Source organism: Schistosoma haematobium, chromosome 1 (assembly GCF_000699445.3).
Source record: "Schistosoma haematobium chromosome 1, whole genome shotgun sequence".
NCBI classification, from domain to species: Eukaryota; Metazoa; Platyhelminthes; class Trematoda; order Strigeidida; family Schistosomatidae; genus Schistosoma; species Schistosoma haematobium.
The window spans coordinates 73785924-73799917 of NC_067196.1; the positions used below are offsets into that span (position 1 = coordinate 73785924).

General features: G+C 33.3%; 1 protein-coding gene across 1 annotated transcript; it reads left to right on the forward strand.

Annotated features, from left to right (window-relative positions):
- The first annotated feature begins 1085 nt into the window (after positions 1-1085).
- On the forward strand, positions 1086-12710 carry A12_10 (Tegument antigen). The gene is made up of 3 exons (XM_012941915.2): positions 1086-1258; positions 10662-10750; positions 11999-12710. Exons 1-3 carry the CDS (start codon positions 1142-1144, stop codon positions 12321-12323), a joined length of 531 nt encoding a protein of 176 aa, XP_012797369.1. The 5' UTR covers positions 1086-1141; the 3' UTR covers positions 12324-12710.
- Positions 12711-13994: the final 1284 nt, after the last annotated feature.

A 13994-nucleotide genomic window follows, 5' to 3' on the forward strand; every position in this document is an offset into this window, starting at 1 on the left:
TTATCTTAACGGAATCACCCTCCGATAAATTATTCATACTTCAACAGAGTGTCCTGTTTCTTCTACTAAGAATTACAGTTTCTCAACTGCCGCTTCACATTATTATAATTCTTGAGAATAATGTCCGTTCGAAATAACTTACGAACCACATTTTTAAAACTACGTATTTATTACTTGATTCATCTCTTTCTGTGTCAACCACAGTATGTACGTAGATTGTCACGTATTGTGCAATTATTATGTAATTATCATGCAATTATATATATATATATAATTCATGTTTCTGGTCACTGATGTTCATGCAGTATTGCTAATTTGGAAACTGAACTTCATCATCAAGTTAATAGACTGCTTATACTCCATTAACTCAAAATGGAATTTATCTACTTAGCTAAGTCATTACATTTGAACTTAATAAGTTGAGAAAAATATTTATAACAAAAAATCAATGCATTTCAGCTCGAGCATGATCATTAGTTGCAAATAATAACCAGAAACAATGATCTGATATACCTTTAAATGATATACTGATGATATTCTCTAGAAAGACAATTAAAGATTCACGGTTAAGTGATTCAACTCAAAGAATACGGTACCTCACATGTCATCATTTTGATCGATAAATATTCTGCATCATGTGGGAAAAAGTAATTATTCAAGACTGACTGATTTTAAACGATTCACTAACCTATGCCTAGACTGTGCTAAACATTCATTTTTATTTGGTGATGTCCTAATCATGTGTGTTCCGAATACGTTTAAAGAGTATTTTTCTAGGCATAATCGGTTAATTTGTTTTCTTTATTAAGTCAGAATTTTTCATACTCTTTATTTACTATCTATACGTGTGCATATATGGATGTATGTGTAAATATTTGCATCATTTCATGATACATGTGCATGCCTATACTAGAATAATCATATATCATATTTTCATATTCTAATAGGCGTTGAGCAAAACCAACAACATTAAGTGTTGTCATTCCGACATCTTCAATTTATAAAATCAATCATAATGTGATATGAACTGATATATATCAGTCAACATTATTGCAGTATAAATACGAATAAGCAACATATAAATTGATTCAATCATTTAAAACACATTTACCTAATTCACAGTGAATTTTTGTTCATTTTGATGGATCCATTTTTACATGCATTTTTTGCAGTTGATCTTGATCATGATGAAAAAATCAGTATGAAGGATTTAAAGAATTATGTTGAAACATACAATCTAGACGAGAAAATGATTGAAGTAAGTTGAGACATTTTTTTCTGCCAAAAAAAGATGCTGCTGTATTATGGGAACTTGTAGTTGAATACAGACTATTCATTGTTAGATTGAATAATGTTTTTCAAAGAATACATTGTTTAGTTATTATTCATAATACAGATGTTTCGTTAATAACCGCAACTGAATGAAACATTATCGAAGGTTGATTTGGAAGTAATTCAGTTGACGACTAAGTATGCTGAATCGAACCAATTCATCAATTATTTGTCAACAGAAACCATCATGATTCCTTGGTCATGGATTAATCGTAACCAGTATTTAGTATTTGCTTATTGCCTGACGCTCGTAAATCAAGACGTAGTAAAGCCACCATTTTTAGTGACTTGAAGTCTGTAGAATAACACAAATTGATGGGAAACTAAGAACAAAGTCATATTAATTAGTCAGTGGTGTCACAGATAACTTTCGACAGTTACACTAAAAATAATATTATGAAAACAGAAATGATATTTCTGAAAATCTCAGTGAGTGAAATAAGAAATAATTACGTTTTTTGAGATTGATTTGAGCTACTTGAGTTGGGCTGTTTCCCACGTCAGTTTGTAAAATCCTTACGTTCATGTAAACTTCCACCATCGCTTAAAAACCTAAAACGCATTACCAAATCTCATATTGAATCGACAAAATTACTCATTACACGACTAAGGACTGAAGCCGGTGCTTTTGTCAAAGCTGTTAATGATCTAAACATCGTATGTCGAATAAAATTCAGGACCTTTATCCGTAATCTTCAAATCAAGGTTTGCAATGATTTCCATAAATCTCTATCGAAAACTCTGATAAAAGAACAACTATGTTTACGGTTTCCGGAAAACCCTTCGAAGTTTATCTATAACTTATCAAATACGAAGCTTAACAGTATAGAAACAGAAGCCTTATCACTGAGACTCAAATTTCATGTACCAAAAACAAATATTGACAGGATTGATACAGAAGCTCAATTCGGAAATCTGTTTGACCAGTTGAAAGATTTGCAGCCAATGAATGAAGAAAAGAAAGGATGGTTCAAATCAAAGTTAGTTGATATTGCCAACCAATACTTTGTGTCATCGACACCAAAGTCGAATATTTTATCCAAAGAACGTCTAATAGCCGTAAGAAACATCAAGCAAAATAATGAGGTGATGATTTTACAACCGGATAAGGGTTCAGGTGTCGTCCTAATGAATACAGCTAATTATGTCGCTAAGATTAAGTCAGTCCTAGACGATCAACTTTGGTTCAAGGTAGATAAATCCAAAAAAGATTTGACTGGTTCAACAGAAAAACGAGTCACAGGCATGCTTAGAGAACTCCTAAAAAAGAAAATGATTGATAATTCTACTTACAACGACCTAAGACCACGTGGTTCACGTCTACCTCATATGTATGGTTTACCAAAAGTCCACAAACATGACGTTCCCCTTAGACCCATCTTATCAATGACCAACTCACCGTATCATAAAGTTGCACGCTGGTTAGCAGTAAAACTACAACCGGTTCGTCGTAGATTAACAACATATACGCTAAGAGATTCAATCCAGTTTGCTGATAGACTAAATCATACGAATGTTACCGACAAGTTCATGGTCTGTTTTGATGTAATATCCTTGTTCATCAATATACCACTTTTTGAAACTATTGATATAATTTGTCAGAATGATGATCACCTACCTTTATCAGCCCCAGAATAAAAAAAACTACTACTGATGTGTACAACAAATGTTCAGTTCCAGTTCAGTAACATCACATATCGCCAAATCGATGGCGTAGCAATGGGAAGCCCCCTAGGTCCAATTATGGCAGAAATTTTTATGGGGTATCTTGAAAACACGGTACTTAAGCAGGCAATTAGTGAAACAACTGAATACTCCAGATATGTGGACGACACATTTATTATCTGTAACAATAAACAGCATTCGATTCGCCTGCTCAAACTCTTCAATAACGCTCACACTAACACACATTTCACTATGGAGCACGAACACAACGACATGTTCCATTTTCTTGATGTTGCCATAAAACGCAGGGGAGACGGGACAGTCCAACGTTCAGTTTATAGAAAAAGTAATTGGAATGGCCTCTACCTGAATTTCAATAGTTTTCGTCTAATTAGTTACAAGAAGGCATTGGTTAAAACACTATTTTACAGGGTTGAAAAGATATGTACCAACGACAAACTGGAAGAAGAATTATTGGACGTAGAAAAATGTCTAAAAGACAACTTTTATCCACAAAAGTTTATTAACAAATATAAAAAGATCAAGGAAAACAAGACGGAAATAACTACGGTCAATAAAAAGCCAGTATATATAAATCTTAACTTTAAAGGTGATAACGTCTCACAACCAATCAACAGGAGACTGAACACTGCTCTAGCCAGAACTTATCCGGCTGCTAAACTTTTAAATCTCTATAAAACGATATGTTCAGTAACCCAATCAAAGATCGACAAGCAACCCTTTCATGTTACCGCCAACTGTATTTATAAATTTACGTGTACCTGCCAAAGCAGCTACATCGGCCGAACTGAAAGGAGAGCATATCTTAGATTTTTTTAACATGTTCCAAAAAATCTTAGAATAAGGGAAAGAAGACTCTGAACAGTGCAATCACCAAACATCTCCTTGATACAGGACATCAGGTAGATACCTTACAATCCTTTAGAGTGATTAGTAGGCAGCCAAACTCCAGTCTTCTGAAGTTTGCTGAAGCCATTGCCATCAGGCGTCAAAAATCTGATCTATGTATTCAAAAGGAGACGGTGGTTAATCTTTCCTTGCCCTGGTGACAAATATTCCTTCATTGCACCTCAAACTTTTTTTCCCTTCTTTTCTTTCTTTTGCATTTATTACATAATTGATGTTATTTTATTTTTTCAACTATCTTTCAAATGAATAATCTTTCAACTGAACTCTACTCACTATATTCCTATCAATGTTTATTCATTATGTAATCAATTGTCTCTAACCCACTTTTGAACTGTTGTCACAATTAATGTTGTAGAATATTCTTTCACACTAGGTATATATTTACAATATTCAGTAAGCAATTTAAACCCATTATGTAATTATGATTTTTAAATATCACAGGTTGTAAGCAGCTGATGAGAACCTACGAAATAAAATAAATTCATGCTATTCTGCTAGAATCTTTGTTCTTGCTCTTTTCAGAATACAAATGGAGTTGATAAGCAACTATGAACTAAACGATTTTCAAACATCTCTCTGAACATCATATCTATTTCACTATTCAAAATAAACATGGGAGATAATAATGTTGGCTAGAATTGATATTGACCGACCAAATTCTCTACTATTATGAATCCGATAATAAGCATTTCATAGGCCGGTCAAAATGACGCTTTTGATTGGTGTAAGAAGTTTACAGGTCAATGGTAGGAGGGCAGACGTTACTTACTTACTTACTTACGCCTGTTACTCCCAATGGAGCATAGGCCGCTGACCAGCATTCTCCAACCCACTCTGTCCTGCGCCTTCTTTTCTAGTTCCCTCCAATTCTTGTTCATTTTTCTCATGTCTATTTCCATTTCTCGGCGTAATGTGTTCTTTGATCTTCCTATTCTCCTTTGACCTTCAGGATTCCATGTGAGGGCTTGTCTTGTGACGCAGTTGGGTGCTTTCCTCAATGTGTGTCCTATCCACTTCCAGCGCTTCTTCCTGATTTCTTCCTCCTCTGGGATCTGGTTTGTTCTCTCCCACAGTACGTTGTTGCTAATGGTGTCCGGCCAATGGATCTGAAGTATTTTGCGTAGACAATTGTTAATAAACACCTGTATTTTCTGGATGATGGCTTTTGTAGTTCTCCAGGTTTCTGCCCCATACAGTAGAACTGTCTTGACATTTGTATTGAAAATCCTGACCTTGGTGTTGGTTGACAGTTGCTTTGAGTTCCAGATGTTCCTCAGTTGTAAATATGCTGCTCTTGCTTTGCCGATCCGCGCCTTCACATCTGCATCAGATCCACCCTGTTCATCAATGATGCTGCCCAAATATGTAAAGAAGTTTACATCTTCCAAATCTTCTCCGTCAATTGTGATTGGATTGTTGCATTCTGTGTTGTATCGGAGAATCCTGCTTTTCCCTTTGTGTATATTGAGACCTATTGCTGCTGAGGCTGCTGCCACACTGTTCGTCTTCTCCTGCATCTGTTGTTGCGTTTGGAATAGAAGGGCCAGATCGTCTGCGAAGTCTAGATCATCCAACTGCATCTTAGATGTCCATTGTATCCCGCGCTTCCATTCAGACGTTGACGTCTTCATGATCCAGTCGATCACCAGGAGAAAGAGAAAGGGTGAGAGTAAGCAACCTTGCCTAACACCGGTCTTCACTTCGAACGACTTTGTCAACTGTCCTCCATGCACGATTTTGCAGTTTAATCCATCATATGAGTTCTGTATGATATTGACTATCTTCTGAGGGCAGACGTGTTGGAACAGATTGTCAGAGACATATCCAAACAAGGTATTCGAAAAAATTATTTAAATATATATAGCTGTCGTCTAAATTACATAGGCTGAAGAGGGATACAGGAATGAAAGATAAATTCTAGTGTTGCAATTACTTGCATTCGAATTTATTTGTTTGAGTTTTTTGGATTCACTCAGTTATATTGTAATTCGTCTGTCAGATATTCAGTAAAAGAATCAGAATACGTTATGAAGGATTCTGATTCTATCCAAGTTGATTGCGTTCGGTTGCTACCATACCTAGTACTATCGTCAATGTGTTTCCAAACTTTTAGAGTATTCAAAATATATAGCAATGTGCTTTAAACAGAGTTGGTTTCGTCACTCTTTCATTTAAGATTTCTAATATCTCGCCCAGATATATGACACTAAGGCCATTAAATTAAATTTCCCGACCAGAATTCTTGTATTTCTCTTTTGACATTGTATTTTTGACTATTAGTAATAAGTAACTAGGAATATTATTCATTCGAAAAAATGTCTTTATTTCATGTTTATTTAGGATTGCTCGTACTTCATTTCATGTAGTGGGGGAATAACGATAGAGTTAACTTAATCCTTGAATGAACCTCCATTTTCCCTTATTTTCTTAATAGTCTTTTAAATACAGTATTCAGGGTAATCATACATACTCAGTAAAGTCAGGTTTAAATTGAGTAAAATCTCTATGCCATCCGTGCCAAGTTATAAAATTCTGTCTATCAGATCCTTACCGCCTATTATATATATGCTGAGTTCTAAACTAGATATCTCTAGGATTGTCTTCGATTTCGGAATTTACTGATTTTATGTAATGATCGTTATTTCAACAGTTGAGATCATGAGTCAATTGAAGCTAGACCACCATGGGAAACCTGGAAGCACTGGACAGCCGTTTCGTCCTCTTGTTAAACATTAGCTAGACATTAGTTAGGCATTAACACCGTTGGGTGAGGCTCAGTGGCCTAGTTGGTTAAGCGCCTGGCGCGAGACTGTTAGGTCTTGGGTTCGAATCCCGCAAGGCGGGGCCGTGGATGCTCGCTGCTGAGGAGTCCCACAATAGGACGAAACGGCCGCTCAGTGCTTTCTAGTTCTCCATGGTGGTCTAGCTTCAACTGACTCATGATCTCAACTATTGAAATTACTACAATCTCCATAAAACTCCTTCTGATTCTGTTTTCTTTAAAACAAACAGTCGTGAAGTAGTAGATTATGGTCGACAGAATTAATCTTCTTGATAAACCTGATGCTATGTGATATGCTGTTGACATTGTTCTGAACGCTTCTTTTAATCAATTTCATTCCGTATTAATAAAGGCATTATCCGGACACTATAACTAGACATCTTTGTGGAAAAAAATATATTTTCAGATTAATCATCGGTACATCAAATGCATAAACAAGTTTGCATCAATCGAGGAAGCTGAAAACTACACTGATAATTCTTTTGTTTACCAGTATAGACTTTCTTTAAAATGAACAAAGTGGAATGTAAGCATGATTTCAACGTTTTAATAATTTGAATGAGTTACAACAGACAATACATTTCCAAGTTCACGTCAGATTCTAAACACTCTAATGTAATATCTAGGCATTTCTCAATAGGTATATTACACAAAATTCAAAACTTGTCATTGTTTAATCTTCTTACAGATAGATAACAGTAATAGCGTTTTTAAATTCAGTCGAATATTTGATTCCGTACATTAATTGATATTGAAGACATTATCCGCCTGCGAATCTACATAGTTAGTTTGGTAGCACATTCATGTTGTGGTTAATTAGTAATACGAAAAATCTACACAAACTTCAACATTATAGACTAAAAATGGCAACTATAATTTTCTAATCTCGTCTCTAGAAACTTTAGCATTAACTTTGTTCAGTGTGATTAGACATTTATTTTCTCTGGTATTTTCATAAGGTCCGTCCTAAAAAAAGTTCTCCTTTTCTTTAGTAATTTGATATTGTCATAGAATTAAAATAGTACAGTTATGTCTTAGACGACCTCGAGTTTCATTACTAAATATATATTCATACTTGATAGCACAAAAAGTAGCTGTCTTACTAGATTTATTGTTGTTTCAACATGGTATGAACTGTTTATATGTCATGGAGTTAAAACATTGAAAACATAGCTGCATTACGATCCGATTTATCAATATTTACTTCTTTTTTCAAACTTTAGAGTAGTTTAACTATAACACAAATAAATATACGAATCACTGACATTATCTTCAAATTGTAAGGGGTTAAAAATTCATCAGGTTCGACGTACGTTTGCATTAAACTAATTACTTTCAAATTCAAGCAACTAACCAGAAAATAGTTTCTTAAGTTTTTGTTTTCACTCCTCATGTTGACTTATCTACAGAAGATGTTCAAATAGGTAGGTAGATTTCGATAGTATGATATTCTCTGGGTTAAATAATATAATCTTGAATCTCTCATTATATTTCTAGACAAACGTATCAATACAAACTATATCCTATTCTTGGAACTTTATGCTGACAATGATGTGTAAATCCTGATGTTTAAATAAAAATCTTGCTTCGGTAACACTTTAAAAACTTATCCTAATTTAGTTGCTCATTACTTTAAACAGTTTTAAAACATAGACAGTATGACAATATAAAATGTTGTATGAATGTATTATGAAAGATTTAAAGTTGGGGTGTTATTTTATAATATGCTCAGAAATGAACATATCTAACCAAATTTCTGTTATCCTAATACATATACTTTGGAATATACAAGTTTGTTACTTCATAAATACTTACAATATTCAGTCTATTAAATTTATTTATACCCTTGCTATATTATACTAATATATCTTCAACATAACTTCCAACTAGACCCTCTCATGTAAGTAGTTTAAACCCATTATGTAACTATGATTTTTAAAAATCTCAGGTTGTAAGCAGCTGACGAGAACCAACGACATAAAATGAATTCATACTATTCTGTAGGTATCATTACCAAGGTTTGATTTGATAATTTCGAATAATATCAGAAAGGGGTTTGTGGAGATTTTAGAAATTTCACAGATTGAAATCATGAGTCAGTTGAAGCTAGACCACCATGGAAAACCTGGAAGCACTGGACGGCCGTTTCGTCCTAGTATGGGACTCCTCAGCAGTGCGCATCCACGATCCTGCATCCCTCAACATTCGAATCCAGGACCTATCAGTCTCGCGCCAAGCGCTTAACCAACTAGACCACTGAGCCGGAATCCAACGGTGGCAATGTCTATTTTCAGCCAATCCACGAAGTTTCGCTACCGTACACCATTGTCTTCAGTGAGCTGATATCTCACAACAGACCTTGTTGAACTCCACTGGTAACGGCTTCCCACTAGAACTCCAGGAGTATCTCTTGGAGTCAGTCATTAGTGGGCAGATTGTTATTATCAGAAGGAGTTTGTGGATGCTCACTGCTGAGGGGTCCCATACTGGGACGAAACGGCCGTCCAGTACTTCCAGGTTTTCCATGGTAGTCTAGCTTCAATTAACTCATGATTTCAATCTGGGAAATTTCGAATAAATTGAGCATTGGGTAGGTTGTTATAAATAAATATATTTATTTATTCATACTATTCTGCTAGAATCTTTGTTCTTACTCTATTCAGAATTAGAACTTAAATACTTAAATTTCATTTCGGATGAAAATTAACAGTTTTTTTTCAGGGAGGCGGTAAAATAAAAATTGAAAATTAAAAAATATACATATCGGTTGTCAACTTGGTCTCTATGGCTTAATCAATTAACAGATACCGATTATTAATCATTTCTGATAAATTACATTTCATTATTACTTTTTTTTAGTTGAATGAAAATGTCACTATCTGTTGATAAAAAGTGAAAATCTGACAACAAAAAAATTTGGTTTTATGAGATTTTTGTTTTTTTCAAAGAAAAAAAATTGTATTTGGAGCCATTTGATGTTAACTTTAGAAAAAATCAAATGAAATTAGAGCTATAGTGTTGTTTGAGTGAGTTAGTACATTCTTACTTTTATAGGGCAATATTTTCTACTTATCTCTTACATACTAAAGTTGGACTGAATTGTTGGATATTAGAAATCCGCTATGATTCGAGAATATAGCTGTGTGTATTTTTAAAAAAATTAACTATCATATATGATAGGTATGTTGAATGATAAATTTGGGTATTTAATCTTGAAATGTATGATTAGAAATATTTCAAGAATATGTCAATTAACCGCATCAATATTAAATTTTCAATGTGATGATTTATATACATACCGAAATAATTTTGTTCAATCATTAAATGTCAAACTATGACAGTTTTCATCATCTAGTTTGTTAAGCTTTATTGTCTAACATTTGATTAAATTTCTGAGTTTAGAGCTAATTGATGAAACAGTTTTTAACACAGCTGGTGAATGATAAATTACAAATACAAAACTCTCAAGATGCAGAGAACAGGTAGTTTAGTAATGAGAAAGTTTTACTTTTAACAAAACTGGTTTGAAGTTTCAAAGCTTGTTTCTTAACTACTGTTTAAATATGTGAATAATATCTCTAGCTCAGCTTAAAACGCAATATATAATCTAGTATTTTGAAAACAAGTTGAGTTGTAAGCACCTATTTGTTGAATAAAACACTTGGTCTATGCTGTTGACACAACCTTTTCGTTGTTATATGATCAATTTTCATTATATTTGACCTAACAATATCCAATATCATCAAAGTCGTCAGTAAGAAAGTATAATTTTCTATTAAGAAATTAGCTTTAATGAGAATACATACATGTAATTAGTACATTAACTGCTTTTTTAGGAAGTGAGCATTGAATTCGTTTGCCTAATACTATGATAATATATTGATAGTACTAATACGTATACTAGATAGATAATTTTTCTGACAATATTTTTCATTTTTCTTATTACCTATAGAGCTGGAGAAAATTATTTGATCCAAATCGTACTGGCTATATAACACTAGCAAAGTTTTGTGATGTACTAGGAGTAAAAATGGAAGAAGCGTAAGTGTTCTGAATCGGAAATAGGAAATAACGTTTAAAAATATCACATCTTTCAATTAAGTGAAGGATTTGTTATTAGGAGGCTTGTCTGAAAGTAAATTTCATTTTGAGATGATATCGGCTAAAAGTCACCAATCACCGGAGACAATTATCTAGATAGTTTTTCACTGACATTTGACCTGTTTATGGGTTACAAAAATTATAATCTTCATGGTTAACGATTTTTCAACGATATCATTTGACTACTGAGTAAGTAACCAATTATGCTTGTTTTCTAAATTGAATTAATCTACAAGCAATATCGTCATTTATTGATTATCTGACATTGCGTTTTATTGATTATAAATACCAAAGTTGAAATTGCACAATTTGACGATAGTCAACATTTGGAAATGAATATACATAATAAGTGGAAGTTTTCATCATTAAGTGATAATAATTTCTGGAAAACGTACAATCTTTCATTAATTGACATTTATGAAACAATGGGATTGGGTAAAACACTAAATTGCACAAATGATAATTAACATTTTAAACATTAAGTTAACTATCTTTTTGATCGAGATCATGAACCGATTGATGCTAGACCACCGTTGGAAACCTAGAAGGATTGGACGGCCGTTTGGTCCTTTTATGGGACTCCTCAGTAGTGCGCACTCACGATCCCGCTCGTGGAATCCGAACCAAGGGCTTTCAGTATCGCGCGCGAACGCTTAACCTATTGAACCACTGAGCCGGCATCTAATGGTGTTAGTGTCTAACATCAACCATTCACGAAACTGCGCGATATCTGTTTCTACCCGACATGGATTAGCTCCACTGATCACGGCTTCTCACATCAATCGGTTCATGATCTCAATCAAAAACTTAATAATCTCCATAACTCTTATACTAATAATTAACTATCTGTTAAATATTCCATAATATGAATAGATGGTTGATTTTTAAAAAATATCATGTATTCAAACCTCATAAAATTTGAGTACAATAATCAATAATTGAAAGTAAGTTAGGTAGCTACTAATTTATTTCCCTTTAAAGATCATTTGTTAAGGTCTACTGAACAATATTTTATTATAAGTCATTATCTTTGATTTAATTCTCATTCTAACATAAAAAATCTAATCTATTAACTATAAAAATGTTATCTAATTTAGTCAACGAATATATTCATGTTTTTCAAGATGTAGTTGAACATTGACTACTTTCATATTCAGAATTTTTTCATCACTGTTTATTTGAATATAGTCGAAAGGTTAGGGAAGAAATTAAAAGACGTTCAACCAATATACTTCCATCTGATGTCTATGTTATTGCACAACAAATGAGTATCACCGATCAGATACAAATAAGTGATCAAGCTAGACGTTTATTATTTCCACCTAATGAACTTGATAATAAAGAAATTGCTCATAGTTTGAAATTATGGCTACATAAAGTGTATGGTCCAATATGGCATGTTGTGGTAATACGTGGAGATTATGGTGCATCATATACGCATTCAGAGAATCGATCATTTCAATTTCGACTACGAAACAAATGCTTTTTAATATGGAATACACCTGATCAATAGCAACTGAGTTAAACAGTCTTTTCGATTATATTTTTAATAATATAGAATTAATTGACGAAAAATTTCTTTGTACTTGTTTTTTTCCTTAAATTGAGATTTTATTTGTATCGGTTTGCTGTTCTTCTTATATTAACAAATTCATTGTCTTTCATAAAGACAGTAACAGTTTTTTTGGCATAACTTTGATTAGTTCACAACTTGGCTCTTGACAGTTTAAAGCATTGACAGATAAAATCAATCTTTAAAATAAATTTACATATACAGATTAAGTTTTCCATGGTTACGTGGGTTGGATTTAATGAAACTCCACATAGATATTAACGTTTAATAATAGCTACAAATTGGGAATTTATTCAAGCTGATTTAATAATAATTTTTAAAAATTCATTCATTTTTTTATGTAATAAACGTAACGGTACAATAATAGTCAAAATATCTATTTGACATGGTAATTGGTAGTTCTTAACTTTTATTGAAACTTTACTTATATGTGTAAGTTTGATATAATTGAATGCTATTACGAGTTCACCTTACTTGGTAAGCGGAACGAAGGTCAAAATACAGTGACACGATAGGCTATTGTAATCCGCTGTCCCCGGCCTTGCTAATTAGATCAAAAAGTCTTGATGAGGCGTAGAGAATGTATTCTACAAGCACCCAGAAAATACGAGGTCGCTAAGCACACAAATCAGACTTATTTATACAATGATAGAAACAACCTTGGGAGAGCCACAAAATAGCTTACTAAAAAAATCCGTCAACCAATGACAGTCAAGGATTTCCGAGTGGAAAGTGTAAGCTGTAGGTCAACTAAGCGTCTCTTGGCGCGGAAACATAAAATTCAAATTTTCAGGATTAAATTACAAAATCAAGACGTTTTCCAAGTGTGTTCTGGGGATCTAACAACCTCAACAAAGGTACTTTGTAAGATTTCCACAAATTTCTACAGAATTTCCAAACTTGAAATTAGTAGAGATAACTGGTCTTTCACATCCATGTTATTCGCATTAGCATGAGTAAAATATTCCATGGTCATGATGCTTAGTCTGCATTAGATTATAATGGATATGATAAATTTTTATGACCCACTGATATGACAGAAATTTGATCGTATGATGATGATAATGAAATATGCATCCTGACTATCCACGTGTATAATTATCGACTTAAATTGCTTTAGTGAATAGGGGAGTAAAATAAACCAAATGTAAGAATGAATTCTCAATAGGCATATTTCATGTACTCGTTTCCCCTGACAGACAATTAGAGAAATGGAGCGAAGAAGCAGATCGTAGAAGGAAAGTCTGTCATCTCGATTTGACCTAGTGTGACCGGATAAAAATAAGTTACAGAAATACAATGAACAGGGTAAGCAAAACATACATATAAAAACAGTCATGGTAAAAACAATATGACTCAAGAAGAATGGATAAACTGGTCTGTTCGGAATAACCCATGTGGACATGACTTAGGTTTAAGCACTCAAAGCTTCATTGGTTATTTTTAAATGTTTATTGGTGTAAATAACTGTATTGTAAAAGACTCGTACCTGGAAATTCTTTTCTTGAATATATACTACATTTTGGACATTTAATGTCTGAACGTTAGTAAAAAAGCATGTATTTGCATGAAATACATAATAAAGTTAAGGACAGTTTACTTATTTTTTGG

Bases quoted from the DNA above. Each gene is read 5' to 3' on its own strand.
- A12_10 (XM_012941915.2), top strand. From the start codon at position 1,142: ATGGATCCATTTTTACATGCATTTTTTGCAGTTGATCTTGATCATGAT. The intron at 1,259-10,661 runs GTAAGTTGAGAC...TATTACCTATAG, and splicing joins TAGACGAGAAAATGATTGAA to AGCTGGAGAAAATTATTTGA. The intron at 10,751-11,998 runs GTAAGTGTTCTG...ATTTGAATATAG, and splicing joins GGAGTAAAAATGGAAGAAGC to TCGAAAGGTTAGGGAAGAAA.